The sequence below is a fragment of the Dysidea avara genome, chromosome 1 (assembly GCF_963678975.1).
Source record: "Dysidea avara chromosome 1, odDysAvar1.4, whole genome shotgun sequence".
Lineage (NCBI taxonomy): Eukaryota > Metazoa > Porifera > Demospongiae > Dictyoceratida > Dysideidae > Dysidea > Dysidea avara.
This window is the reverse complement of record NC_089272.1, coordinates 3142002-3169651: the sequence shown is the minus strand read 5'-3', so window position 1 is coordinate 3169651 and position 27650 is coordinate 3142002. Positions and strand designations below refer to the sequence as shown.

The following is a 27650-nucleotide window of genomic DNA, read 5'->3' as shown; positions in this document are numbered from 1 at the left end:
TGTGGGAAGCCACACATGTAGCGTCTATGATCATGACATTTAAAAGTTTCTATGCTTTCAGAAGCTTACAGACTATAGTGCTATAGCACAAATCACCACATGCAAGTACATATACCATAATTGTCTGCATATACTATATGAGTAGTGCACAAAATTAAAATACAAGCACAACTATGATGTAATAAATGATTATGCATTATGTATAGTTCTTAACAAGCCACAAAGAAATCTATAGCTGTCCATGTTGATGTAATATTCTGTTTAGCGGATCCTAAACCTGTAGCGTCTTAGCCTTCTGGATGATCCACAAATGATGGAACACCTTGCCACTACAGCAACAGTATGTCTTCCTCTACTCAGACCTCTCCATGTCATTGGACTAGTGCCTAACATTATAGCAACATATCAACCATACATGCTTGTACATACACACATCATACAGTATGGTAGTACTGTATGTAGGGATAATGGAGGTTGGGGCTTTTCTATCACCCTAATACCAGCCATATTTTTTCCTTTTTGACAACTTGGCAGCATTGGTTAGGTGTAATCAAGATCAACTTAGTGGAGCAAAGCTGAAAATGAAGTGGAATAATTAAGTCTCTCTCCACTAATTGATAGACAGGTGTGTCTATTGATTCTTTAAATATGGCCAGTGTCAACTTTCCTTTCATACGGTATGTGTTGGTTCACCAGTAATAAATTATGTTACAAAAAATGTAAACCAACAAGTGTAAGGAAAAGTTAGAAATTTTACATTTGAGTATAATTATAGGGATTATTAGATATACAAAAAAGCAATGAAACAATCATCTACACCTGCAACTATACTAGTGGACATTTAATCCTTACTTCATTCATCATTTGACAGACTGTATTCAAGTTGACTAAAGTAGGAGTAAAATGTCCACTAGTAGCAGATGTAGATGCATGACCTCCCTTGTTTCATTTCTATGATCCCTATACACTCTATGTAAATTTTTAAACTGTATACTTGTAATTGTGTTTAAGTTGATACTGTGCATATACTTGAGTACAACCTCATTAGTAGGGCCACTATTTTTGCCTAAAAATGAGGTGGCCTTATCAATTACGTTATTAAGGTGTGTGTTTGGTACCTATTAAACGTGACCACTACAATGATATGGTCTAATTACAGAGATGTCCACTAACTGACAATTCACTGTGACAATCATTCAGAGGCACAGGACAGTTTCTTTAGTGATGTATGAGAAGTCACTCAGCTGCATGGAAGCCAAGTATCATATGCACTACTGAGATCACCTAGCTAGGGACATGTCCTGCAAGAAATTTTAGCCTTGGTCTCCCTGAAGGTAATTTGACCTACTATCTGTTCCATTGGAGCAAGTGACTATTCTATTAGAGTATGATGATGACCTTTTATAATCTCAATTATCTATGCAATACAATAATAAACAGGCCAAAGCAATACATATGGTAATTTATGTACAACAATATAGACAACTGGGATATTTACACAGCAAAAATAATCTTACAATACTACCTACAGTATTCTAACCCCATCTTTACTCAGTATTGGAACAACAATTTTAAAAAGCTCCGACAAAATGAACCTCAAAATCTATAAATGACTCTAATGTTATTCACTATTGGGGGCTGTGGTCTGTGTTTGTTTGAGCCAAGGTAGAAGTTTTGGACTATTAGTTCCAACACCTAAACATAGACGGAATAAATACAGTCAGTATTTGTGTATAAATTATGCTGTGTTAGAGATCATGCATTTGCAGTGTGTTATAATTACCTTTCAGAGGAGCAATCTATAATTCAACCAGTCTACTAGAGGAACAATTTTTATTTATTAAGGCTTTACAGCACAAGTGCTGAAGGTCTGTAAGACACCTGGTCCTACACCCTGTTCAAAGTTGTTACAGAAAGTGTGTTTGAAAAGGTGGAGAAAGGAGAAAAAAATCTATGACTGGACCTGGAATAGTGTAATAACCCTTGGGGATATGTTTCAGCTTAGTTGTATATGGTATGTTAGTACCTATAACTATATATAAATGTAAAGACCCAGCCAAGCTGTGAATTAGAAGGTCATCATAGGAATAACTTATACCAGATAATATTCCACTATAAAATAGTTAGTATTTTATATTAAGTATGTCAGTCTATGTGCGGTTGTTAGAACTACATCCCTTCACTTACAAGGCTGAAAACGTCTTCTGTCAAGTCTGCAATTAAAAGTAGCCATAGGATCACTTGCTGAAAATGTGACTGTCACTCTCCTCCTAGTGACCTCCCCAGTGATTGGTTGAGTAGTACACGGTGTACCTGTAGAGTAACAATAATAGGTAATTTACATACATATGTTGAAAACAAACGTTGATGATACACCATATAATCAACATGATTCTACATAATAACAACTGCGTACTATATGGATGTAAAGAAACTATACAAGTTCAAAAGAAATTATTAATGCTTTGTTCAGTTTGGAGTATAATTTTTTAACATGTCACTCCTCGATCCAGATCAACATTTTAATGAATACAGCACACACAACACTAATTCACTCACAATCATTATCCAGTATGGTCACAACTGTTACATTTGGACTACCAATAATCACACCATCGAGTGATGAGGATTGGTCAATTGTGAGGAAAAATTCTTCATTTTCCTCAAACACATTATCATCATTTATTGGAACATCAAATGGAACACTGATCTGTCCAGCAGGTATTGTCACATTGTATGGTCCAGAACTGTAGTCAACACCTCCTCCTGTAAATTATAAATAGGAATCTTCAATGGGTTAAAGTTGGAGGTAATAATGTATCCTTACCAGTAGCTGATCCATCAGTACTAAATACACTGATAGTAATATCAGTTGATGATGGGTTACTGAGAACTAGTACAGGTTGTGCTGGTCCATCATCTTCATCAACATTATATGTTGACTGGTTGATGGTAACAGTTGGAGCTAGATACATTTTGAACACCAAATTATACATACACTCTTGGTTACTATCCTTTAAGATCACTCACCATCATTATCCAGTATGGTGACAACTGCTACATTTGGACTACCAATAATCACACCACTGAGTGATGAGGATTGATCAATTGTGAGGAGAAAATCTTCCTTTTCCTCAAACACATTATCATCATTTATTGGAACATCAAATGGAATACCAATCTGTCCAGCAGGTATTGTCACATTGTATGGTCCAGAACTGTAGTCAACACCTCCTCCTGTAATTTAATTATAGTGTACAGGAATTCATTGTAGTGGAGCAAGAGCTATGTACAGTGGAACCTTAGTTATCCGGACCCTACTTATCCTGATTCTCGGTTAACTGAACAACAGAAATGACTGCTCTATTAGAGTAGTAACTGTTCTATTAGGGTATAGTTGAAATACAAAAAATATCTACCAATGTTCTTTGTGCTATTGTAAGCTAATTTATACACAGTTTCAGAGATATAAACTTTTCAGACTTATGGACCACCCCTGGTCCCAAGGGATTTGGATAACTGAGGTTCCACTGTACAATATTATGTAGACAATTTCTGTGGGGACATGAAATATTAATACACTAATGGTACACAATCATGTCTTGTTTCATTCCTCTTCTGCACATATACTTGTGCATTAATTTATTCTCTAAATACTAAATATTGTAGCTATAATAAATACTTGTGAGTTGTGATATTCTATATGCTACCAGACTAGTTAGCCAACTGATCATCACACATCAATGGTATTATAAATTAACAATGCTACAGAAATAGTGATGTAATTCATATTAACATTCATAGCTAGTGCCTCCACCTAGATTTTAGCAATTATTCACTGAGTGTAATTCAATGAGCATTGCACAGTGGAATATTTAACTTATTAAGTTAAATCAAGTGCAGATTCTAGCATAAACTAAACTCTTGATACCCAGTTGAACACTGGGTGACTGTACATAGCAGGTACCATATGCAAATAATCCATGCATCCCATTTGATGAAGTCATATATAGTTCATTTGAATTTCTGCAGGTGTCCTAGCTTGTTTCAAGCCGCATATATCCCAAACCAGATTTTACTAAAATGATCCAGTATTTTGCATGTGTATCCATGAGAGACCAAAAGTAGTGGTACACCTTTGTAAATTTACATGCCTACAACATAGACACTGGAATCTCAAGATGGTGCATGCTTGCACTGGGGTATTGTGATTTTGCTATACATGCTGAGTCTCATGTTACACTATCTAATGGGTGCTCATTGGAACTTCGAAAGGTATATGCTTTAAAACAAGGATCCCTAGCCAAAAAATATATTAAATTTAGCATTAGAAATCAAAAAAAAATTGCTAGACCACAATAAAATCTGCTAAAATTCAATTTTTGATCTGCCTATAAGTACCTGCCTGACTACAGTTGAAAAGCTAGAAGTTAAACTATGCACCACACAACCAGTCATTTTATGATTACACAGTATTACTGTACTGTATGATGAATTAATGGGTTAAAGTTGAAGGTAATAATGTATCCTTACCAGTAGCTGATCCGTCAGTACTAAACACACTGATAGTAACATCAGCTGATGATGGGTTACTAAGAACTAGTACAGGTTGTGCCGGTCCATCATCTTCATCAACACTGTATGTCGACTGGGTGAAGTTGATAGTTGGTGCTGTAATATACATGTACATACATTATATAGCAGACAATTCAAAACAAAACTCACCATCATTATCTGATATATTCACAACTGTTACATGTGGACTACCAATAATCACACCATTGAGTGATGAGGATTGATCAATTGTGAGAAGAAATGTTTCTCTTTTTTCTGGTACATTATCATCATTTATTGGAACATCAAATAGGACACTGATCTGTCCAGTAGGTATTGTCACATTGTATGGTCCAGAACTGTAGTCAATACCTCCTCCTGTATGCCATTGTAATCAATAATCATCAAACACCAACAGACAGGCAACACTAATATGGGGGTGGTGTTATGAATGGTTTATTTCATAGGTGGTGGAGACAGGGGGGCCTGGGGTGGGGGTGCTATGGTTCCCCCACTTTTATGGGACAGTGTTTGCAAGAAAAGATTGAGATACTCTAATAGAACAGTCAAGATCTAGGTACTCTAATAGAGCAGTCACAGTATTCAGAGAAGCAGTGTAGCAAGCTACTTAACTACATAATGTATAATTATAAATAAGAAGATATAGGAGATATATTTGGTGTAGAGCAGCTATTGTCAGAAAGTAGTAAGCTTCTTTTTTTCTCTTTTGGTCTTCAGCTTACAATTACGGTCTGGCCCCCTCACTCTTTGGCCTGCTCTACTGCTCCTGGTTTATTTAAATATTCTGTTATAATAGTAGAGCAGCACAGTGTAAAGTTGCATCATTTGTGAGAAAAGCATGAAACTTTCCATATCATTTGTACTCCTAATGAAATTCATTTTTTGATATACGTAATGCCATTGTAGATTTGACCTATGATGACCTTTCCAGCCATTTTTGTATTGAAATTCTGACAATTTGTTTTTATCTATCTCCCTGAGGCATCATTTTACATGTTAAAAAACATGGTTCCAAATTTAAGATGTCAACCTAAGAAACAACTTGATTTTTATTTTAAGTAAATAGCTCATTCCACTCTAAAGTTACAATCATTTTTAATAGTCATAAAATCTTTGAATTTATCTTCCCTTGGGGTGTAAATTACCAATGGGAAGGTAACTTTATAAAATTTTACGGCCAATACAAGCGATCATATTTTTGGAATGAAATTACTGATTGACTTCAAATAAAACCAAGTTGTTTCTTTCAACAAGACCCTTAATTGTAAAACAGTGTCTGAGGGAGATAAAGACAAAAATGATATATTTTTCAATGTTATAATGGCCATAAAGGTCACCAAAGGTCAATGCAATGGCACTATACCCACAAATTAATGCCACTGGAAGTACAAACCATGTGGTGTACTAAGTTTGATGCTTTTTTCACAAAAGTGTACAAAATCATCATATTTATGTGCTATACACTCTACTATAAGAGAGTCATTGCAGCCATTGCCTTTGGGGATGCCCTTTGCTCCAAGCTATTGCAACAATGTAATGCCATATACACGTATAACAATGAAGGAGCATGCATGGGATAGGATTTCTCTATACATTATAAGATATCATGTTTATCATGGTGGCTGTGTATTAGGTAGCTATGTGCCGCATGTGTACTGTGTTAAACCTCACTCTGTGTAGCTACTTTATGTTTCCAATGTCTGCTTGTGTATACAATTATTATCTATGCATTACCATAGGCGATTCTAAGGGGGGGCCAGGGGGGGCCATGGCCCCCCCTGTTAAAAAATAACTTTTAAAAAATCTTGGGGAAAAGTTGCTGTATAGATTGGCATTGTTATTTTTAGCATTTTTCATGTTTTTAGAACAAATTTTAGGCTGTTTTCAAGCCTTTAAATTGCAAAAATCCTGCAGCTTCTGGGGGTTGCACCCCCATACCCCCCTGAAAATTCTACTTTATACTATATCCAAACAACAATAGTTATGCTGTTCCCTACTTGGCCCCCCCTGTAGGTCAGGTCTAGAATCGCCACTGTCATTACACTCTACCACATTATTGTACTCCTAAATCAGTTTCAATTGCAATTCATAAAGATGATACAATATCTCTCAGTCATCAGTATTTTCTTGCCAATGCACTTCTACACTTGCCTGATGATGAATCACTTAAATACATAGCCAGTGTAGCCATTACCTGGTGCCACAAAATCAAAAGTTCATAATAATAATTTGTATGGGGGAGAGTGTTTAACTCTCAGTATGGCCTGTACAAACACCCTGCATAAAGTTCACCAAAGTTCACCTTTTATCAAATCAACACCTTCACTGGGGATAAAAAACTGTTGATTGGTGTTGATTAGTGTTGATGAAGGCAAAGCCTTTGTTCTGAAATAAGGCTGAGCTGTTACTTTACGCAGGGTGTTTGGTGAATGCATTCAAGTTAGACACTCTCCACCATACAAATAAATTATTATGAACTCTTGACAAGATGATATCCAGCTGCAGTACAATGAGGAACACAGACATAGCTGCCAGCATGGCAGTATTTATTCCTCTCCACAGCTAGCAGACATAAAATCCCAGTATCATTGCATAGTACTGGTAGTGCTAGTACGTATGTAGTATCTGTACATCATACAATGTTGGGATGGTTTCACCAGTTTAGCTTTTAACAGCAGCACCTCCATTACTTTTAGAAGGGAGTGTGCTGGTATGAGGCTTCTACACCTTAAAGATGAGAGATGAGACAGTGAGGAGCAAGTAGTGAGTAGCAGGTACAGTATTAGTGAGTAGATGAGAAGCTTCTTTCACCTCCAATCTCACCAAAGCAACCAATAGAGACAGTATTTTTGGCCACAAATATTCAGGGGCCAATTGTACTATTGCTTTACAAAGTAATAGCTACATCATTACAGCTATATGTCAAGGAATATCTTAAATTTAAGGATCTCAATTTACTTGTTTTCACTGTATAGACAAAACACGTCATTATACATCCTCCAATGTCCTTATGACATTAGCATCAGAACACTACAAGTACAGGCAGAGAGCACACGTATTTACACCTGAATATATTACTGAATTGCAAAGAATTGCATTTAATTCAAGTGTGCAGATAGGATTCTTGTTGGCCTTGAAGCTACAGACTATTATTTAAGTATGAAGTAGATATACAGTACCTGTTACTTATAGTGTACATATATTCACTGATAAACAAATGCACACAATCTTACCAGTAGCTGATCCATCAGTACTAAATACACTGATAGTAATATCAGTTGATGATGGGTTACTGAGAACTAGTACAGGTTGTGCTGGTCCATCATCTTCATCAACATTGTATGCTGACTGGTTAAATTTCAGAGTTGGTGCTAAATTACAGATAACAATATACATAATATATATATACTCCATATTTTTATGATCACCCACCATCATTATCTGACATATTCACAACTGCTACGTTTGGACTACCAATAATCACACCATTGAGTGATGAGAATTGATCGATTGTTAGGTGAAATTCCTCATTTTCCTCAAACACATTATCATCATTTATTGGAACATCAAATGTAACACTGATCTGTCCAGCAGGTATTGTCACATTGTATGGTCCAGAACTGTAGTCAACACCTCCTCCTGTAAATTATAAACAGGAATCTTCAATAGTAGGTAATAATGTGTCCTTACCAGTAGCTGATCCATCAGTACTAAACACACTGATAGTAATATCAGTTGATGATGGGTTACTGAGAATTAGTACAGGTTGTACTGGTCCATCATCTTCATCAACATTGTATGTTGACTGGGTGAATGTCACAATAGGTGCTAGATGAGATATAACAATAATCAGTTGTATGGCTTTGTTGTGCAACTGAATACAAACATGGATGGAGGCAGTATACATTGGAGAGAAATTTGAAGTACGCAAGTGACACAATTAATGTGTAAAGTTTACTGTGACTTTGTAAAGTAAGTTTTGATTTTGACACTCTAAGGCCATGAAAAGTTATTACTGGTCATTTTTTGCTGAATGAATTGCACAATCACCATATAATATTTTATATCTTTTGAAAGGTTTTCATGTCTTATAAATGCTCTTTTCTTATAAAGATGCACTAACTTTATATCTTGACTTTGTTTTCCCTATAATTCCATGTACTGTTATGTCAAATGTAGTGTACCACATCAAAAAGTTGTGGCAAAAAAGCCTGGTCACCTAGTAATATGGGGAATTGGTAGGACAAGAAACATATAATTAACTTTGCACGGCCTAGTATACATATGTAGGAACAAAACTGCACAATCATATTGTAACAAACCAGCCTGACATTTGAACACAACATTATTTTCACAAACTCTGCAGCAGCAGAACAGCCACATACAACATCACCAATAACAACATTAAACAAAGTAACAGAATACAAAGGGCATAGCTACACCTGGGCCTGCACGGGCACAGGCCTGAGCTATCATTGCTGGTGCCCGGGTAGCAAGCCTGGTAATAGCGGCGCCCTCCAGGGCGCGCCCATAATTAATACACATTAAAATATGCACTTGCTATCTTTTTGAAGCATAATAGTATCATCAAAAAAATCACGTATGCTAAGATTCCTCCATCAATTTAGTAAACTTCTATGTAATTCCCAGCATCACGTGATGATATTAATTTTAAGATTTGAGCGCGGGTCCAGAGTAAAGTGGACATGATATAAGCGCTACTAAAAATTATTACCATTAATTGAATGTTTCTAATACCAAGACTAAAATGAAGTGATAAAACCACAGCCACACTAATTTATCTTGTGCTTCTTGTGACAATCGGAAGAAAATGAGTACGAAGGTGTCCTATTTCCTGCTTGATTCTCCATGAGGATACACTAGCGGCATCCACTTTCCTTTCTTTAATTCCATGGGAGCAAGTATAGGAGGCTTATTGCATATCATAATACCTTCTTCAAGCTCAAATACAAGCTTATAAGGAGTCTCTAGAATGCAACGCATCGATTCCATCGACAAACTTACTACACATGTGATCTTCTATAAATTCAAGAGCGATTTAGGGAATAGCGGGGAAGAGTGGGGCATACCGGATAAATACACTAAACGTGAAGCACACTTTCGAATGGTGCTTATTTAAACTTCGTTGAAGGCTTGGTTATACTTTTAATACAAATGTATGCGTTCACATGCGCATGTCCACCCTCCTCTGGAGTGGGTCTAGAATCAACTGAAGTCCAGACTTCTCAACTCTCATGGTTTCACCATAAGACTCAAGTTTTTGGGCCTCTTCTCAAGGTCTCACAGCCAGGTGCTAATTTCTCAAGGTCATGCTCTAGATTTCAAGGTATTTGCTTGCAAACAAAACTCAAACCCACAATCGAAAACTTTTTGTCAACTCAATATAAGAAATTATTTGACATAAGGGTTTTTTTGGGGCAGACGGCAGAGTGCATTATTTGACATAAGGGTTTTTTTGGGGCAGACGGCAGAGTGCATTATTTGACATAAGGGTTTTTTGGGGGCAGACGGCAGAGTGCATTATTTGACATAAGGGTTTTCCACTCTAACGCACCAAGCTATCGCCAGACCTGAGTTGCTTCCCTTTTCCGTAGACATGAGCTTGAGAATATGGAGATCGTGCATGCAATGTTGAATGTGAATCTTTCACCCCACTTGTTTTTTCCACTTCTGGTGGCTTAGGAAAAGAAGCTACTGTTTTCTACAACCATCTTGCCAATCTTGTATCCCAGAAGCATGGTACCTCCTACCACCAGACACTCTCCTGGATGCTGTAGCGTGGTTATGACAGTATTGGCACGTACCTGGTCACAGCACCAAAATGTAGTCGGCTCAGTGGTGGAACGACCAAGTTATACTCGATGATGGCGGAGGAGCGATTGCTTTGAGCGCTCTCGATACACGTCTTATACCCACAATCACAAACTTCAACATACACGTGATACAACAATTGCCTAATGACTCCAACTATTTAGTACAACAGTATATATTGCCTAAACCTATAGTTCGTTCTCTGCGACATCCTCCGGGGGCTCAGAAAGGACACTGGCCCATTCCTTCATCAGATTGGTAGCTCTCATGGCTGCAGCTCTCTGTACTCGGCTTGGTCTAGTAGTAGTAGTAGTAGTAGAGTTCACTGGTGGAAGAGTCGCATTAGTGTGTCCCTCAGTTTCTGTGTCATTCTCATCTTGTCTGGTCCTCACGTCTAGAGTCCTCCCTTCATTCAACTCTAAGGGATATAGTTTGGTGATTGGTCTGGTGGTTGTCCTGTTTGCAGTGCGAATGGTAGCTGCTCGTACTAGTCCATCACCTCCAACAATGAGATCTTCAATGACAGCTAATCTCCAAGTGACACGAGGCACATCATCGTGGACAATAACAACATCACCCTTCTGCACAGTTTGCTGATTCTTGCCAGAAGTACGATGAAATTCTCTAAGTGAGGTCAAATATTCATGACACCATCTCCTCTGAAAATCATGAAGTATTGCTGCTTGCACCTTGGCTTGTCTACATATTTGACTTGCTCCTCCATAATTTGGATCAAGTACTTCATCAGTCTCCATCATCTGGTATGGAAGGCATGTGATCCTTCTTCCATGTAGTAGATGCGAGGAGGTCAGTGGCTCTAGATCATTTGCTTCCGATGATACAAAAGTTAGGGGATGGTCATTTACTACTGCTTCTATTTCAATCACAATTGTTTCAAGAGTTCGCAATAATACATGCCTTCTTCCCAATGCCTTCTTAATTGTAGTCTTGGTAAGCCCTACCAATCACTCCCAAAACCCTCCATACCATGGAGCTCTCTTGGGGATGAATTTCCAAGTGACGCCCCTCCTACCCAGTTCCTCTTTAATCTCTGGTAGCTCCATTAGAGATCTCAATTCTTCAGCTGCTGTTAGGTACATAGACCCATTATCAGAAATCATCATCCTCGGTAGGGACCTCAACTCAGCAAACTTGCAAAAGGCCAAAGGTCTCAGCAGTCAGATCTTGGACGATCTCCAAATGGACTGCTCATGTGGTGGCACACGTAAACAGACACAGATACACCTTTACCTCTTGCAGACCACCCTTAACGTATAGAGCTCCAGTAAAGTCAACACCTGTATACGTAAATGGGTGAACATCTTGCATTCTTGATTGGGGAAGTGAAGCTGGATCAGGTTCAGGGAAGGGTTTTCCAGTAACCTTCAGACAAACAACACATTTCCTCAGAAGTGATTTGACATACTGTCTTACAGAAGGTATCCAATATGTTTGTCGTAGAGCTGTTATGGTAGCACCAGTACCAGAGTGATACAATGACACATGAATGTCGAGGACAATCAGTTGTGACAGTGGATGCTTACTAGGAAGTAGGTACAGAAATTTTGTCGTCTCATTCAATGGTGCATTATGAATTCATCCACCACAACGCAGAAAGCCTCTTGTATCAAGGAAGAGATGAAGCTGTCGCACAAGGAGAACCCGTGTAGTCTTAGGGTTAGTTGAAATTAATTGTAAATTGGCGATCTCCTTCAGGTATGTCACTTGTTGCGTGTTCTTTATCCAGTTCAGCCTTGCCTTGTCCAACTCCTCAGCTTCAAGTGGTCCAACTTGTCTCTGCTCTGTAGACTGCATCCTCAGGTTGCCTATAAAACAAAAGACAAGTGCAGTTACAGCAAGTAGTTTGTGTAGTGTACTGTAATCATTAATAGACATGATGCAGTGTAGGCCAAGGGCTGGTGGAGATGGCTCCTGTGGAACAAATTCAGTTGCTATAGCTGCTGCAATAAAGAATGGTGATAAAGAGGGTAGCTGAAACACTGGCCATTGATCTGGTGTGGTGAGCCATGATGGGCCGTGCTGCCACAGGGAAGACGACTTCAGCAATTGCAATGTAGTTCCTCTTGTCAAAAGATCGACTGGGTTCTCGAGTGTAGGACAGTATCACCAGTTAGCAGTGGGAAATTGTGATTTCATTTCACTAACACGATGGTATACAAATGCTGGAAGTTGTTTCTCACTTTGAACCCAGTGTAGGACAATTTGGCTACCTGACCAAATGTAAACAGGTAGATCCTGAAGAGACAAGGTATCTAGCACAAAGCGGATCAATCTAGTAGCAATGAGTGTTGCCGTGAGCTCTAACCGAGGTAGGGTTAGAAGTTTCAACGGTGCTACTCGTGTCTTTGCCATTATGAATGATACTTGGTCTAGCTGGACAATGAAAACTACAGCTCCATAGGCTCTTAGACTAGTATCTGCAAAGCAGTGTATGGATGGCTGTGTAATTGAGGATTGAAAACAGCATCTCATCACAGAGAGTTCTGAAGCTGCCTTAAGATCATTTGCAATAATCTTCCACTCAGCATGGAGTTCTTCATTAAGTGGCTCATCCCAAGCAATCTTGGACTTCTATAGAGTTTGCATCAGTATCTTTGCTCGAACAACTACTGGAGAGACGAATCCTAACAGGTCAAAAATCTTAGATACGTCCTGCAGCACTTCTCTCTTTGTTATCAAATCGTCATGAGTCAAAATAGAATGTTTCGCTGATAGTGAGACCTTATCTGTGTTTAGATTCCAACGGAGGCCTAGGATATTGACAGTTGTGCTGTCATCAGAGGTGACTTCTTGAGAAGCAATGGCCTTGAGCTCAGCACTATTGGAAGCCCAGCTGCATAGATTGAATTTCACACTTGACATGATGGCTCTAGATTCCTTGTAGTAATGTACAACTTCCTGCTCTGTGTCACACCCAGAGATAACATTGTCTACGTAAAGGTTGGTTAGTATATCAAGTGACACAGCAGAGATGTACTGGTTAAGATGGTGTTGCAGGACAGCATTAAGAATAAATGGAGAACTAGTTGCACCAAAAGGTATGACCTTAAATTGATACACTGAAAATTGACTTGAAGGATCTGTTGAGTCTTTCATCCAATAGAAACGAGTGAAGTCTCTGTCGTCAGGGTGCAGCTGGATGTGTAAAAATGCCTTTTCTATACCAGTAGAGATCCCAAAACGGTGAGACCTGAAGTGAAGAAGTACAGCACACAAGTCATTACAACATGGCAGGCCAATCATGAGGCAGTCATTGAGACTGGGGTGGTTGGGTGACTGTCGGCAACTGCAGTCAAAGACAATATGAATTGGAGTCATGGGTGGGTCTTTTTCAACTGAGTGGTGGGGTATGCAGTGGGTCCCAAAGGTATCATCAACTGTATCCACACGTTCAATAAATCCTCTGCTTTCTTGTTCAGCAAATATCTGATTGTACGCCTTGAGTGATGTGGGTGACAGTGTAAGTCGTTTCACTAACTGTTGTGTTCGGTGTTTAGCTATGGCTTCATTTGATGGAAGGGTCGAGTGATTTGGCTTCCATAAGAATTTGGCGATGTAAGCACCATCATCAGCACGTGTCACACATGATGAGATATATTGATTCAGAGTATTGTTCGTACTGTGTTCCTCAGTCATAGACACCCCAACTGCCTCTAAAATTCCAGAAACACTCTAGATCAAAGTCACTGTAGCTAGAGCCAGCAACCATCAAGACATTGGCAGCAGGTGAATGAGTAGATACTGGTTGCATTGGACCAGAAAGAAGATAGCCCAGTTTAGACTTTACTGCAGTCGGTCCATTTCCTCTGATAACCTGATCCTCAACAATATCCCAGTAATGATCAGCTCCTACTAACAATGAAAGTTGGAATTCTCTTTCAGCAATAAGAGGGTGGGCTAACTGAAGGCCCTGGAGGTGTGGTAGACTGGTTACACTGTAACTAACAGTGTTGTGCAGTGGTGTTGCTATGAACGGTACAATTAAAACTGATAGTTGTACTGCTTCTCCACTCTTGGCTAATAGATTGATAGTAGCAACATCAAGTACTCGGTTTGTTGGGTGGATGGCACCAAAGTGTGATATATTGATTGTCTCTTGACCACTGGGCTGTAATGCTAGTATCTTAGCAAGGTCTGATGTTACAAATGAGCGTTGAGAGCCCTCATCAAGCAGCACATAGGCTTCAGCATTCCTTCTGCAATTGGAGACTGTGGCTACAGCTGTCTTAAGAAGACAAACATTGTTTTGGTGAGGAGGAAGAGTCACTGATAATTGTAACATATATGTAGTTGATCATGTGATTGTACTATAGGTTGCACGTGTATTCTTATTCATTCGATACTATTGTGCACGTGTTACATGGTGTCAGAAGATGGACAAGCTTTCACCGCCAGAAGCATTAAACCTAGACAGGAACATTGCCAACAATTGGAGACGTTGGAAGCAACGCTTTGAGATATTTTCCTTGGCCAGTGGACTTAGCGGAAAGGACGCACAGATCCAAGCCGCCACATTCCTTCACGTGGCAGGAACTGAAGCACTCGAGGTTTACAATACTTTTACTTGGGAAAGTGACGACGATAAAAGCAAAGTAGACAAAATAACAGAGAAGTTCGACGGATACTGTAACCCGCGTAAAAATGTCACCTCGGAAAGGCACAAATTTAACACACAGAATAAACAAGTCAGAGAAAGTATTGACCAATACGTGACAGACTTAAAAAAAGAAGGCACAGACGTGTGAATTTGCCAATGTAAAGGACAGCTTAATTCGTGACCGCATCGTATGTGGAATTATTTGTGACAGAACTCGCGCAAGATTGCTTAAAGACAGTGAGTTAACCCTACAAAAGGCATTGGATATTTGTAGAGCAAACGAAGCAACAACAAGTCAACTTAAAACCCTTAGTTCATGTGCCACTAATAAAGAGTCAGTTGATCAAGAACTCTTCACTGTTCAAAAACGACGTACAGCCGAGCCACGAAGAACCCAATGTGACAAATGTGGTACTCAACACCAATGTCACCAGAATTGCCCAGCCTATGGCATGGAGTGCTACAACTGTGGGCGGAAGAATCATTTTCCAAAGTTTGCAGAAGTCGCCCGCTTACAAAGTAACACCGCAAAGTCCACAGTGTTGCACATGATGGATCTGACACTCCCGACGACCTCTTTATAGGCATGGTACAATGTACAACCACTAAAACACCAGACTGGAAAGTGTCCATCCTAGTAAACCATCAAAGAACCTCTTTCAAAATCGACACAGGTGCACAGTGTAACATTATTTCCAAGAGACGATACCACCAACTCAGCTCAATGCCACCATAGATATTAGAGTGTAGGGATTAGAAACTAGCGCGCACCCTGAAACACTCCGCCGTTGGTGAATTTATGAGGCCAAAATGGTGTCTTCTGTTCTGGACTACTTTCTACGGGCGTGGAGTATTTCATGACAATCTCTTTATGTTTTACAAGTACTAGGCAAACTCCTATTGTAAGTCTTGTTTTGAGTTTTTGCCGCCATCAATCATTTTAATCTCAGTCAACACGATTTTTTTGTGTACCTGTTGTGTTCATGGTAAGTTCACTTTCAACTGGCAAACAATGCCACAATAACCCTAAAGTAACATAGTTTTGCATGGTGTACTTTATTTTATTATTCCGCTTGATTAACGCCCTTTGGCAGTCTCATCTTGGTTCTTTAAAATACTACTCCATGATTTATCAACTTCAACACAAACGCTGTTATGCGCGAAACATCTTTCAGTGGTACTGTGCAAAACTTCAAAGTATTGCGAAGACTTCAGCACTATTTCCCCAGTGGAACTAGACTTCTGTTCTTCGTAACAGGTAGACAAAAAACGGAGGTACCCATTGATGATCAAAATCGTAAATGGCGATGAAAACCACCCAAGACGATTAAACAACAGAAGCCAGAAGCATTAAAAGTCTTGTATATCAACTAAAATACCACAAGGTGGTTGAAATCAACTGTAAGACAACTAAACCACAAACTGCCATCCTGTCCGCATGGATTTAATCAATACCGAGGAGTGCTTCAACCACAATCAATGGTAGATATACACGGCGCGCGCTCGGTTGCCTATCCCTTCTCTCTAATATCTATGATGCCACTACAACAATCACATGCAAGACTTGTTGCATTTGGTGGTGAACGCCTCAATGCATGTGGCAGAGTTACCATGAAATGTGAACACAAAAGAAATCTTTATGTTGTCGACTTTGAAGTTATCGACCAAGAAGTTCCAAACATTTTAGGTTTGGAGACATGTGTGGAAATGAACCTAGTGCAACGCCTGGATGCCATCAACAACAATGATACTGATTTCCTGGACTCTTACAGTGACGTGTTTGAAGGATTGGGTTCCATAAGCAACACTGACTATCACATCAAAGTAGACAAAACTTGCCAACCAGTTGTTCACATGCCTAGACGAGTTCCAGTCACTTTGCGGCCCAAGATCCAAGCAGAATTAAACCGAATGGAAGAGCTAGATGTAATTGAAAAAGTTGAAGAAGCCACAGACTGGGTAAATAGCATGGTCACTATTGTGAAACCTAATGGCAGCCTAAGATTTTGCATAGACCCACGTGACCTGAATAAAGCCATAAAGCGTGAACCTTACCCAATGAGCACAATCGAAGAAATTGTCACTAGAATGCCAAATGCCAAAGTATTCTCAGTCCTAGATGCCAGCTCTAGATTTTGGCAAGTGAAGCTAGACCCATCCAGTGCCAAGTTGTGCACATTTAACACACCTTTTGGATGGTACATGTTTAAGCGCCTCCCCTTTGGACTATCATCATCCCAGGACATTTTTCAAAGGATCATGTCAGACATGTTTCAGGACATCAACGGAGTAGAAGTTGTTGTTGCCGACCTACTCATATGGGGAGAAACTGATGAACAGCATGACAAACGTTTGAAAAAAGTTTTGGAAAGAGTGAGACAGCGAAACCTCAAGCTAAACAAGAGTAAATGCCAACTAAAACTGAATGAAATTAGCTACATCGGACATATCCTCAGTAAAGACGGACTGAAGCCTGACCCGAAGAAAACCAGAACTGTGATAGACATGCCCTGCCCTGAAAGCAGAGAAGATCTACAAAGATTTCTAGGTATGTTAACCTACTTAGGTAAATTCATTCCAAATTTATCTCATGTAGCTTCACCACTTCGAGCCCTTTTGGAGAAGAATGTAGAATGGCAGTGGCAAACTGAACAACAAAAGAGTTTCACATTGTTGAAAGAGTTGATAACCAAAACTCCTATCCTCAAATATTTTAATCCCAAAAGACCTATTAAATTATCTGTTGATGCCAGTTCAGGAGCTGTTTTGTTACAAGATAATCACCCCATCGCCTATGCGTCTAAAGCTCTCACGACATGTCAACAAAACTATGCTCAAATCGAGAAGGAAATGCTCGCCATTGTATTTGGCTGCAATAAATTTCATGACTACGTATATGGGATATCCGTCATTGAGGTAGAGACAGATCACAAGCCCTTGGAAGCCATCTTAAGAAAGCCACTTTACCAAGCTCCGGCCAGACTTCAAAAAATGATTATGTCAATACAAAAGTACCCAATCAATCTAGTATACCGTCCTGGAAAGCAACTAGTAATTGCAGACACTTTGTCAAGGGCATACATGACAGAACCAACCGACAGTTGTACTTCCTTTGAATTTGAGGTAAATGTACTCACTACAATACCTATTTCAGATGACAAACTACACCTATTGCAAACAGAGACTTGGTTCGACCCAGTTTTACAACACTTGATGCAACTCTGTACAGATGGATGGCCAGATGACAGATCAAAAGTGCCAGCCCAGTGTTTGCCATTTTGGACATTCCGTGACCAAATATCTTTTAATGATGGAGTTCTTTTTAAAGGTGAAAAGATAATTATCCCAAAAGCAATGCAACCAGCAATGCTCAAACTAATTCACAGTTCCCATTTGGGCATAGAAAAATGCAAAAGACGAGCTAGAGATGTCTTGTACTGGCCAGGAATGTCATCACAAATTGAAAACATCATCTCATCTTGTGCTATTTGTACCACATACCAAATATGCAACTCAAAAGAACCTTTACTTCCGCACAGTGTACAAGACCGCCCATGGGCAAAAGTCGGTGCTGATATTTTCGAGCTACAAAAGAAGCAATTTCTTGTTTTGGCAGACTACTACTCCGGATATGTTGAAGTAGACGAACTTACTAGCATGACAGCCAATCAAGTAATAGCAATCTGTAGGTCACAGTTTTCCAGACATGGAATACCTGATGTCCTGATTACAGATAATGGACCACAATTCTCTAGTCATACATTTCGATGCTTTACCCAACAATATCAGTTTAATCATCACACCTCCAGCCCATATCACCCCCAATCGAATGGAATGGCTGAGAAGGCTGTGCAAATTGTCAAAAGACTAATGAAGAAAGCTGTACATGACGGAAAAGATTTACAATTAGCATTATTGGAGTACAGAAACACTCCCTGGTCTGATGCCATTGGTTCACCTGTCCAACGCCTAATGGGAAGGCGGACAAAAACACTTGTACCCACTGCAGGTACCTTATTACAGCCTAGAACAATTAATCCAACTACAGTGCAGAAAGAACTTATCCAACATCAACGAAAGCAAAAATTTTACTATAATCAACATGCAAAGCCACTGAAACATCTAAAAACTGGCGATTCAATACTTGTGTCAGCAAAAGATGGCAAATGGAAACCTGCCAAGGTCACCGGAATAAATGAAAATGGCCCTCGCTCTTACAATATTATAACACCGCAGGGACAACACTACTGAAGGAACAGAAAAGATTTGAGAAAATTGGCATCCCCTGTTAATACTGACACAAGTGTTGATGATTTCTTAGATGACCAAGAATATGAATGTGATACAAGTGAACCAGTGGTCGAATCCCCTAGAGCATATGAACTCCAGCCACCTGCCGCACTGGCTACAGAACCAACACTACGACGCTCACAAAGAACCATTAAGACTCCAGTGCGGTATGCCGATCAATTTCCATAACTGGACCTTTATACATACACTGCACAATTTATCACTTTGTTTGATTTGAGCACTGTAATTATTATTTAGCAATTGTACCAATAACCACACTCCTTTTTGTAACAAGGGAGATGTAACATATATGTAGTTGATCACGTGATTGTACTATAGGTTGCACGTGTATTCTTATTCATTTGATACTATCGTGCACGTGTTACAACAATGAACTAGTGTTGGCTTGATTTGTGGTTGTAGGAGTGATAGGTTGTGGAGGGACAGGTTGTAAGGTGGCTGGTCCTGAATTTGCACTTCCGTATTCAGTTTGTTGTGTGACATTTGTCGTTGCAGTATGCTGCAGATTGGTAGGGGTTGGTGGTTGCTGACCATAAGTACACAAGCTAGTATGGTGTTTTCTCCTGCAGTGGTGGCATCTGTGTTTATAGTTACATGATGATGCTTTGTGGTGCCCCAAACAATTAAAGCACAGTCTTTCTTGGCATACAACGTCAGACCGCTGTTTGGGGTCCTTGATCATTTCACACAGTGAAGCAGAATGTGGTCCATTACAAAATGGACACTGCGTTCTCCCTTTGGGCTGGTGTGTTGGCTTGCTTGTACTTGAAAAAAACGAAGCTGTAGGTTGTGATGAGGTGTGAAATTCTGTCTGTTGTGATCCTATCTCTAAAATATAGAGCTCGTCATGAATGGCAATACGTAGTTCATTGATAGTCCACTCTCTCTTGCCATGGGACCTGGCCAGGTTCTACTTAATCTTCCCTGGAAGCTTGCCTAAGATTAAGGGGACCAATAAACTGCCATAAGTATCTTCTGTCTTGCCAAGTGCTGAAAGACTGCGGATATGGCTCTCAGTAGCATCACAGAATTCACGAGTACTAGAAAGTGAATTGGTCGGGCCAGGAAGATCGATGAGTGCCTGCATGTGGGCATCTATTTGCTTATAGGGTTGGCCAAAGCGGTCCTTTAACAGTTGAACAGAGTCAGCATAACTAGCATTGGTGAGCTGAAATCCAGCTATAATTCTTGATGCTTCTCCCCGAACTTGAGCACGTAGGTAGCTTAGTTTCTGTACTCCTGTTAGTGATCTGTTTGTGTCCACTGCAGCTTGGAAGCAATCCCAAAAGGGCTGCCAGTTGAGGGGACTGCCTGAGAATTGTGGAAGGTCCAGCTTGGGGAGGTGGGTCACATGTGTGTTCAACGTGGTGCTCTATGATGGGTGGGGGTGATGTAACTTTGCTGGAAGTAGCGGTTGCTTCTGTTGAAGTTGTAGATTTCAGACGGCTGATTATCCTTGTCTTAGCACTTGATATAGAAGAGGTTGTTTCTTCAGCTTGTAAGACTTCAGCTAAGATTTCATCATCACCTTTAGTGGCTTCTAGAATCTTTGCATCTAACGCTGTAATAAGGTCTTGCTTACGCTGAAGTTGTTCATGTAAATCTCTTAGAGCAACCACGTTGTCGTTGCTGAGGGGTGGATAGTAGTTCTTCGGCAGACTGCTGCAGTTTCTTCAAGTGTGTTAGATACCCTCATCTTGAGCATTGCGCTCACTTGAACTCCGCCATGGTGTGTCTTCTTCTGGATCACAGCACCAAAATGTAGCGTGGTTATGACAGCATTGGCACGTACCTGGTCACAGCACCAAAATGTAGTCAGTTCGTTGGTGGAACAACCAAGTTCTACTCGACGATGGTGGAGGAGCGATTGCTTCAAGCGCTCCCGATACACATGTTATACCCACAATCACAAACTGCAACAAACACGTGATACAACAATTGCCTAATGACTCCAACTATTTAGTACAACAGTATATATTACCTAAACCTATAGTTCGTTCTCTGCGACAGACGCATTGTGCCATCTCATTTTCTTTATTATGTTCTGCTGTGCTGGCTATCCGAGGGAGCAGAAAGTTGCAGCCATCAGAGCATCCTGCTATCTCCACTGAACTGCATTTGGTGGAGAGCTGAATCAGCTAATTACAATAGCATTTATACACTTGCCGTGTCATTATGTCTCGATTATTATACTATTCATCATTTTTAAAAAAAGATATAGTACTCATGTGATAAATGTTTAAATTTTCTCATGTGATAAATGTTTAAATTTTATGGCACTTAAAATACTGGAGCCAACCTGTAACCAAACACTGTATTACAACATGATAAAGTGACATTCTCATTTTTTTTTTGTTTGGTAGTAAATAAGTTTTCTAGCATTAATCAACTTTGGTACGTGATATATTTCCCGACAGCGAGAAATATATCACATACCAAAGCAGAAACCAGATTCAGACCTAGTGAAAGGATTAGTGATCCCTACATCATCACAAAGATAAGCATAAAGCTGAATAAGCAGACTTATGATTCACGTAATGCTACACCGTGCTCGGAATTCCAGGTTGCTTAGATTCTATGTGTAGATTAACGCCATAGAGCACAGAAATAAGCTGCAAATAACAGCAGCATGCAGTATAGCTAGTTCATGCTTGTTGACATTCTTTATTAATAAAATTACATGAAAATAACAAGGAGAAAACATCCTGACCACCTGGTAGACTCCTGTAAGCGTTCGAGCGTAAATCGGATGGCTGCAGGTAGGCTACCTAGGTCCAGTCATGGATTTTTTCTCCTTTCTCCAACTTTTCAAACACACCTTATGTAGCTAAAGTTTTTGAACAGGCTGTAGGACCAAGTGTCATACAGACCTTCAGCACTTGTGCTGTAGTTGATGTTGGGGCTGGAGTTGTCACTGATGAAGTATTATGCCTATGAAGCGCTGACGGTGTCAGACAGAGAAGTGAAAAAAGAAGACCGATACTAGGGTTGGAGGCTAAGTTAATCCATCATTGTTTTTTTAGATTTAGCTTCTATATTTTTCATGCAGTAGTATCTTAGTCTGATCAAGCTACACAAACAGCAGTGTCATAGTAGCCAGCTAGGTACATGTATGCACTTTTAAACAGTTTTTCAAAAGCAAATGTGTAAAAAAGAGTCCACAGAGATGGGCTCATGTTTCTTGCTAAATAGTTTACATGGGGGTCAACAGTTGAACCTTGTGCCCGGGCAATCCAGAAAGCTAGCTACACCCCTGTTCAGAATGCTGACGTTATAATATAGAAACAGCATACAGTGTGAACCAGACTGCCCAGATAAAGAAAGGTCATGGGTCATTCCATACCAAATCAACAAAAAAAAATCCGGACCCCTTTCAATTTTCATGAAATTTGGCACAAATGTGGACCCTATCAAGAAACTTTCTCACACCAAAATTTGGCTCATTCCATTGGTCTCCCTTTAAGTTATGACCACTCAAAGTTTCTGCTGAAATTTTTATTTTGCTTACATGTCTTCAATAAAATGACCATAACTTTGTTTGTGATTGACATAGAAACTTCTGGTTTAGATTTTTGAAAGTTGTATTAAATTCTCTTTCAGATGATATATAATGTTTTATGATTACTCAAAGGAAACGGTTAAACCACAAAAATGTAGCTTTTTCCTTGTATCTTAATTTTCAAAAATATATATTCTTTAATTAAATTTATTTTTTGGTTTACATGTTGTTCTAATACCTATCATTCATCACTGTGAGTTTAAAGTTGGAACCAATAGTAGATCATGAGTTATAAGTGTTGATGTGTAGCCTTGTAATCACTGCTGTTTGTATGGTATTTTTACAGTGTAATTTCCAATACCAATTGCAAGTAACCTTATATTAGTATGTCACAAATCATTTTATACATTAAAATAGTTAGGGTTTGTATTGATAAGGGCTCACTACAGTGAAATCATATTAACTGAGCCACTTTTAAAGCTAAGAAAGTTGGAGTAATCCTAATAAAGGATTCATTGATTATGTTTTTGCTGTAAGTTCAGTGTCCTATAAAATAGAGGTGGTCACTATAACAAGGTGGTCTTATTATAGAGGTAGCTATATTTATAAGGGATTTACTGCACAACTAATGATATTCCAATCTATTCTTTCAATTTTACTTACTGTTTAATAACAATATTCAGCCACAGATTTATGATGATAGTTTCCAATCTTATAATACCTAGATAGCTGCTTCATATAGTTGCATTAGAGTAGAAATATCCTATTAAATACGTTGGCCCCTATAAAAGGTGGCCTTTAAGGTAGCCACTAAGATATGTTACACTGTATATCACTTTTGAATCATACTTTGAAAGGGAAAGCCTACTACTGACCACTTGAAGGCCACCTTTATATCTTTGTACCTATAAACAATGCCTTTGCTGGAAAAATGTACACTTCTAAAACCACTATGCATTGTCTTACTCGTCAAAAATTTGATGGAATAGAGTGAAAAGTGGCCACTTGTACAGAAAAGCCACCACTCCATAAGGGCCAATGCTATACACTTATGCAAATGTATTAAGCAGCTGCCTGCACATTAAGGCCCAGAAATTTTGGCCCTAAGGTAACTGGCTTAAACTCCATACATCAACTGTATCATAATGAAACTACTTAGATGTAGCAATGTAGCTCATACTTTGATTCTATAATTGAGAATCATAGAATCACAGAAATGTTCCATAGAAATTACATTATACAAAGGTTCACTACAGCAATTGCACACTGATACATATCTATAACTTTAAGTGAAATACATCAATAATTGATTAAAGAAAGGGTCAGGGTAATTAACTTCAAAGTTAAATCAGAGTGTTATAGTAAAAGTTGAGACTGAAAGTGGTGCATATTGCATGACAGTCTACAATCATTCACATGTAACTTTGACATGCAATGAAATCTGATGCATTGATATCAATACACAATTGAATTTTTGAAAGTGTAAGTTGAAAAGACTATTAATACTGCATCAGTCATTCAATACTACTTGTTAGAAAAGCTCTAGTAGATTACAATATTGAAACATTCATGCCTGTGTTAAGAACAAAGAATACAGCTACATAACATTATGCTTTATTTGTAAGTGTTTCAAATTACAGTGGAACTTGTCTTAGCAGCCACCTGTAACAAAAGGCCACCTTTCTATTAAAGGCCAACTTTAAATTGTTCTAGTAAGACATTTATATACATCAAACTATATAAATAGCCACCTGCATATTAAGGCCCAAAAATTGGCCCTGATTGGCTTAGACAGTTTCCAGTATAGCTACATCTGTGTATCAAAATATGTACTTGCATATCTACAATCAGCATTAAATGTTAGTAGCAGTAGCAGTTACTGTAGCTAGTGAAAATGTCATCAAGTTCAATATTTCACTACTATATAATAGACTTGATGTCATAATCAGACACAATATATACAAGCTTGATAAGGGGTAAATTACTTGAGTATATGTATTTAAATATAAGCTTTTACTGGGTTTTCTTACAAAATATAAACAAACTAACCTTACTTACAAACCAACAATGTATAAAATGATTGTGACACAGTATTATATAAAGTTATTTGCAATTGATATTGCATCTCTTTGCATACTTGGACCATACAAACAGCAGTGATTACAAGGCTACACATCAACACTTATAACTCATGATCTAGTATTGATCCCAACATTAAATTCACAGTGATGAATGATAGGTATTAGAGCAACACATAAACCAAAAATAAATATAATTGAAGAATACGTATTTTTGAAAATTAAGATAAAAGGAAAAAGCTACATTTTTGTGGTTTTACCTTTTCCTTTGAGCAATTATAAAACATTATATATCATCTGAAAGAGAATTTAATACGGATTTCAAAACTCTAAACCAGAAGTTTGTACGTCAATCACAAGCAAATTCATAGCCATTTTATTGAAGACATGTAAGCAAAATAAAATTTTCAGTAGAAACTTTGAGTGGTCATAACTTAAAGGGAGACCAATGAAATGAGCCAAATTTTGGTGTGAGAAAGTTTCTTGAAAGGGTCCATGTTTGTGCCAAATTTCACAAAAATCAAAAGAGGTCAGGATTTTTTTTTTTTTGATTTGGTATGGAATGACCCTTATTAGTCCGGTAGATTTAAGGTTGGACCCGGAAAAAAATCAAAGAAAGCTGATTTTGGTATCATTAGAAAGCAACTTTTTCATAGAATAAAATATCCAAAATCCTCTAAAATCCACCTTGGGGAAAAATTTTTATGGCCAATTTAGTATTGAGGCATATGTGACTGGATTCAGGAAAGTGGATCTTCCACTTAGCAACTTTGACAACTCATAACTTCAGATTAGAAAATGGTATTGACTTGAAATTTGATCAGTAGTGAGCACCAGCATCACTTATTAGGTGGAGAACATTTCAGGTTGATATTCACCTTGTACACTAAGTTGTGGTTTCTTTATTAAATGCATTTGGTAGACCTATTTTTGCAAATCTGGTCATTTGTGGCTAACAAAAAATGCATATTATCCTTAAAATATTTTCTCATAAGAAATTCATTGCAATCAATATTAGCTGTATGAAATAAGAATAAGACTGGTTATAGAAATAAAAAAGGTGCCTATCATGTAAGTTCCGAATAAATATAGCTATTTGTCACGATTATTGTAAACAGTTTCCTCAGCACTTCTGCAACTCTCTCCCCTGCAACTGCCACATGCTGCAACATACTTTAATCTGTGATTACACTGAGAGTATAATGTTGCTACCACATGGATTTGCAGTAGAAAGCTTGCATTTATATTGTACAAATTTAAGTTAAGACGTCTGGTGCTAGTCCCATGTCTGTTATCATCAGTTGCATACAGCCTCGATCCTTCTAGTTTCCAGCTCCATTATGGTAATGGATCAAGTTAGTCATTAAGTTCCTTCTAATGAATAAGTTGTAGATGCACATACAAGTTGTGAAAGTGTGTTGCTCTTGCAATCATTTGCACATCATTTTCTTCTTGATTAGGCCAACTTTACCCTGTTAAAATGTCGCAGATGTTGTATCACAGCCACTCCATGCAAGCATGTGAAAAGAGAAGATGTAATTATGACATTACAATAGGACCTATGTGCCCAATAATGTCATCAATTTTCCAATGCTCAAATGTTTCATAACCTCTGAAAGAAAATATACTTGCTATGCTCTGGTGCACCATGCATGAGGACAAGAACATCAGTGTCATCAGCTACTGTACAACACACTTTACTTCCTTCAATTGCAAATTGAAGTGCACATTGAACAATCAGTGTGTCAGCATCCAAAGTACTCTGATGCACAACCTGGCCATCATCTCTCAGATATTGGACAATCAATTGATGTTTGCTCTTTTCTTTTGCAAGAAAACTTCCTGATTTTTGTATGCTTCCATAGATTCACTTGACTGAATATCTGCACCTGCACATACCATAACATACCTGGGGATGCTGACAGCCCTACACACTGATTGCATACATGGAGATTCTGACATACTGATGGTCCAATGCGCACTTCAATTTTGTAATTGAAGGAAGTAGAGTGAATGCTGTATGTAGTTGATGACAACAACGAAGTTCTTGTTCTACTGGTGCACGCTGGAAGCAGAACATGACAAGTACGTCCCTCTTTTCATTCAGAGGTTGTAAAACATTTGAAGATTTGGAAACATGATGATGTTATTGGGCACATATGTAGGTCCTCTTTTCACATGCCTGGGGTGGCTGTGATACAACATTTGAATAGGTAAAGTCGGCCTAATCAGCAATCAAGTGATGTGCAAACGATTGAAAAGTTAATGATGGATTGTATAATGCAACAATTGCACATGTTGAAAAAGTTGGAAATCAGTCTGATTCATTGAGGAGTCTCAGGTATACAAAACAAAGTACATGGAAATGGTGACATCAGAAAGTTATTACACATGCGAGCTGTGAAAATGTGCTAACCCTTGCAGTTGGATGGAGTTTTCAGGATCAATGGTTTTAGCTGATGCAAGAAAGTTATTCATTAGAGGGAACTTAATATGGGGCTGGAAACTAGAAGGATTAAGGCTGCAACCGATGATGACAGACATGGGACCAGTCCCATAGATCATATAATTAATTTTGTACAATATAAATTTCAGCTTTCCACTGCAAATCCATGTGGTAGCAATATTATGCTCTTGTTGCAAACATGGATTATTAGCGTGTTGCAAAATGTGGAGGAGAGAGAGTTGCAGAAGTGCTAAGGAAACTGTTTCTTATGAAAAAATAATTTAAGGATAA

General features: G+C 38.6%; 2 protein-coding genes across 3 annotated transcripts; one reads left to right on the top strand and one right to left on the bottom strand.

The window, feature by feature from the left end:
- Positions 1–120: 120 nt before the first annotated feature.
- Positions 121–21375, bottom strand: LOC136253333 (extracellular matrix protein 3-like). 2 transcript variants are annotated; one of them, XM_066045993.1, is made up of 11 exons: positions 21318–21375; positions 8266–8403; positions 8008–8214; positions 7809–7946; positions 4726–4932; positions 4534–4671; positions 3031–3237; positions 2828–2965; positions 2560–2766; positions 2188–2313; positions 121–386 (listed from the first exon to the last, which is right to left on the bottom strand). In XM_066045993.1, exons 1-11 carry the CDS (start codon positions 21358–21360, stop codon positions 262–264), a joined length of 1674 nt encoding a protein of 557 aa, XP_065902065.1. In that variant the 5' UTR covers positions 21361–21375; the 3' UTR covers positions 121–261. The 2 variants fall into 2 exon arrangements, with proteins under 2 accessions (XP_065902065.1, XP_065902057.1); XM_066045985.1 differs by lacking the exon at positions 21318–21375 and having other exon boundaries at positions 8266–8497.
- On the top strand, positions 14708–15173 carry LOC136241483 (uncharacterized). Its single transcript, XM_066032704.1, has one exon. The coding sequence runs from the start codon at positions 14802–14804 to the stop codon at positions 15171–15173; it is 372 nt and encodes a 123-aa protein (XP_065888776.1). The 5' UTR covers positions 14708–14801.
- Positions 21376–27650: the final 6275 nt, after the last annotated feature.

What these genes read in the sequence shown, in the direction of transcription:
- LOC136241483 (XM_066032704.1), top strand. Translation starts at nt 14,802, where the DNA reads ATGGACAAGCTTTCACCGCCAGAAGCATTAAACCTAGACAGGAACATT.
- LOC136253333 (XM_066045985.1), bottom strand. Translation starts at nt 8,482, where the DNA reads ATGTATACTGCCTCCATCCATGTTTGTATTCAGTTGCACAACAAAGCC. An exon ending in TACTGATGGATCAGCTACTG is followed by an intron (nt 8,215 to 8,265) that starts GTAAGGACACAT and finishes TATAATTTACAG; the next exon opens with GAGGAGGTGTTGACTACAGT. An exon ending in GACCATACTGGATAATGATT is followed by an intron (nt 2,314 to 2,559) that starts GTGAGTGAATTA and finishes GTTACTCTACAG; the next exon opens with GTACACCGTGTACTACTCAA.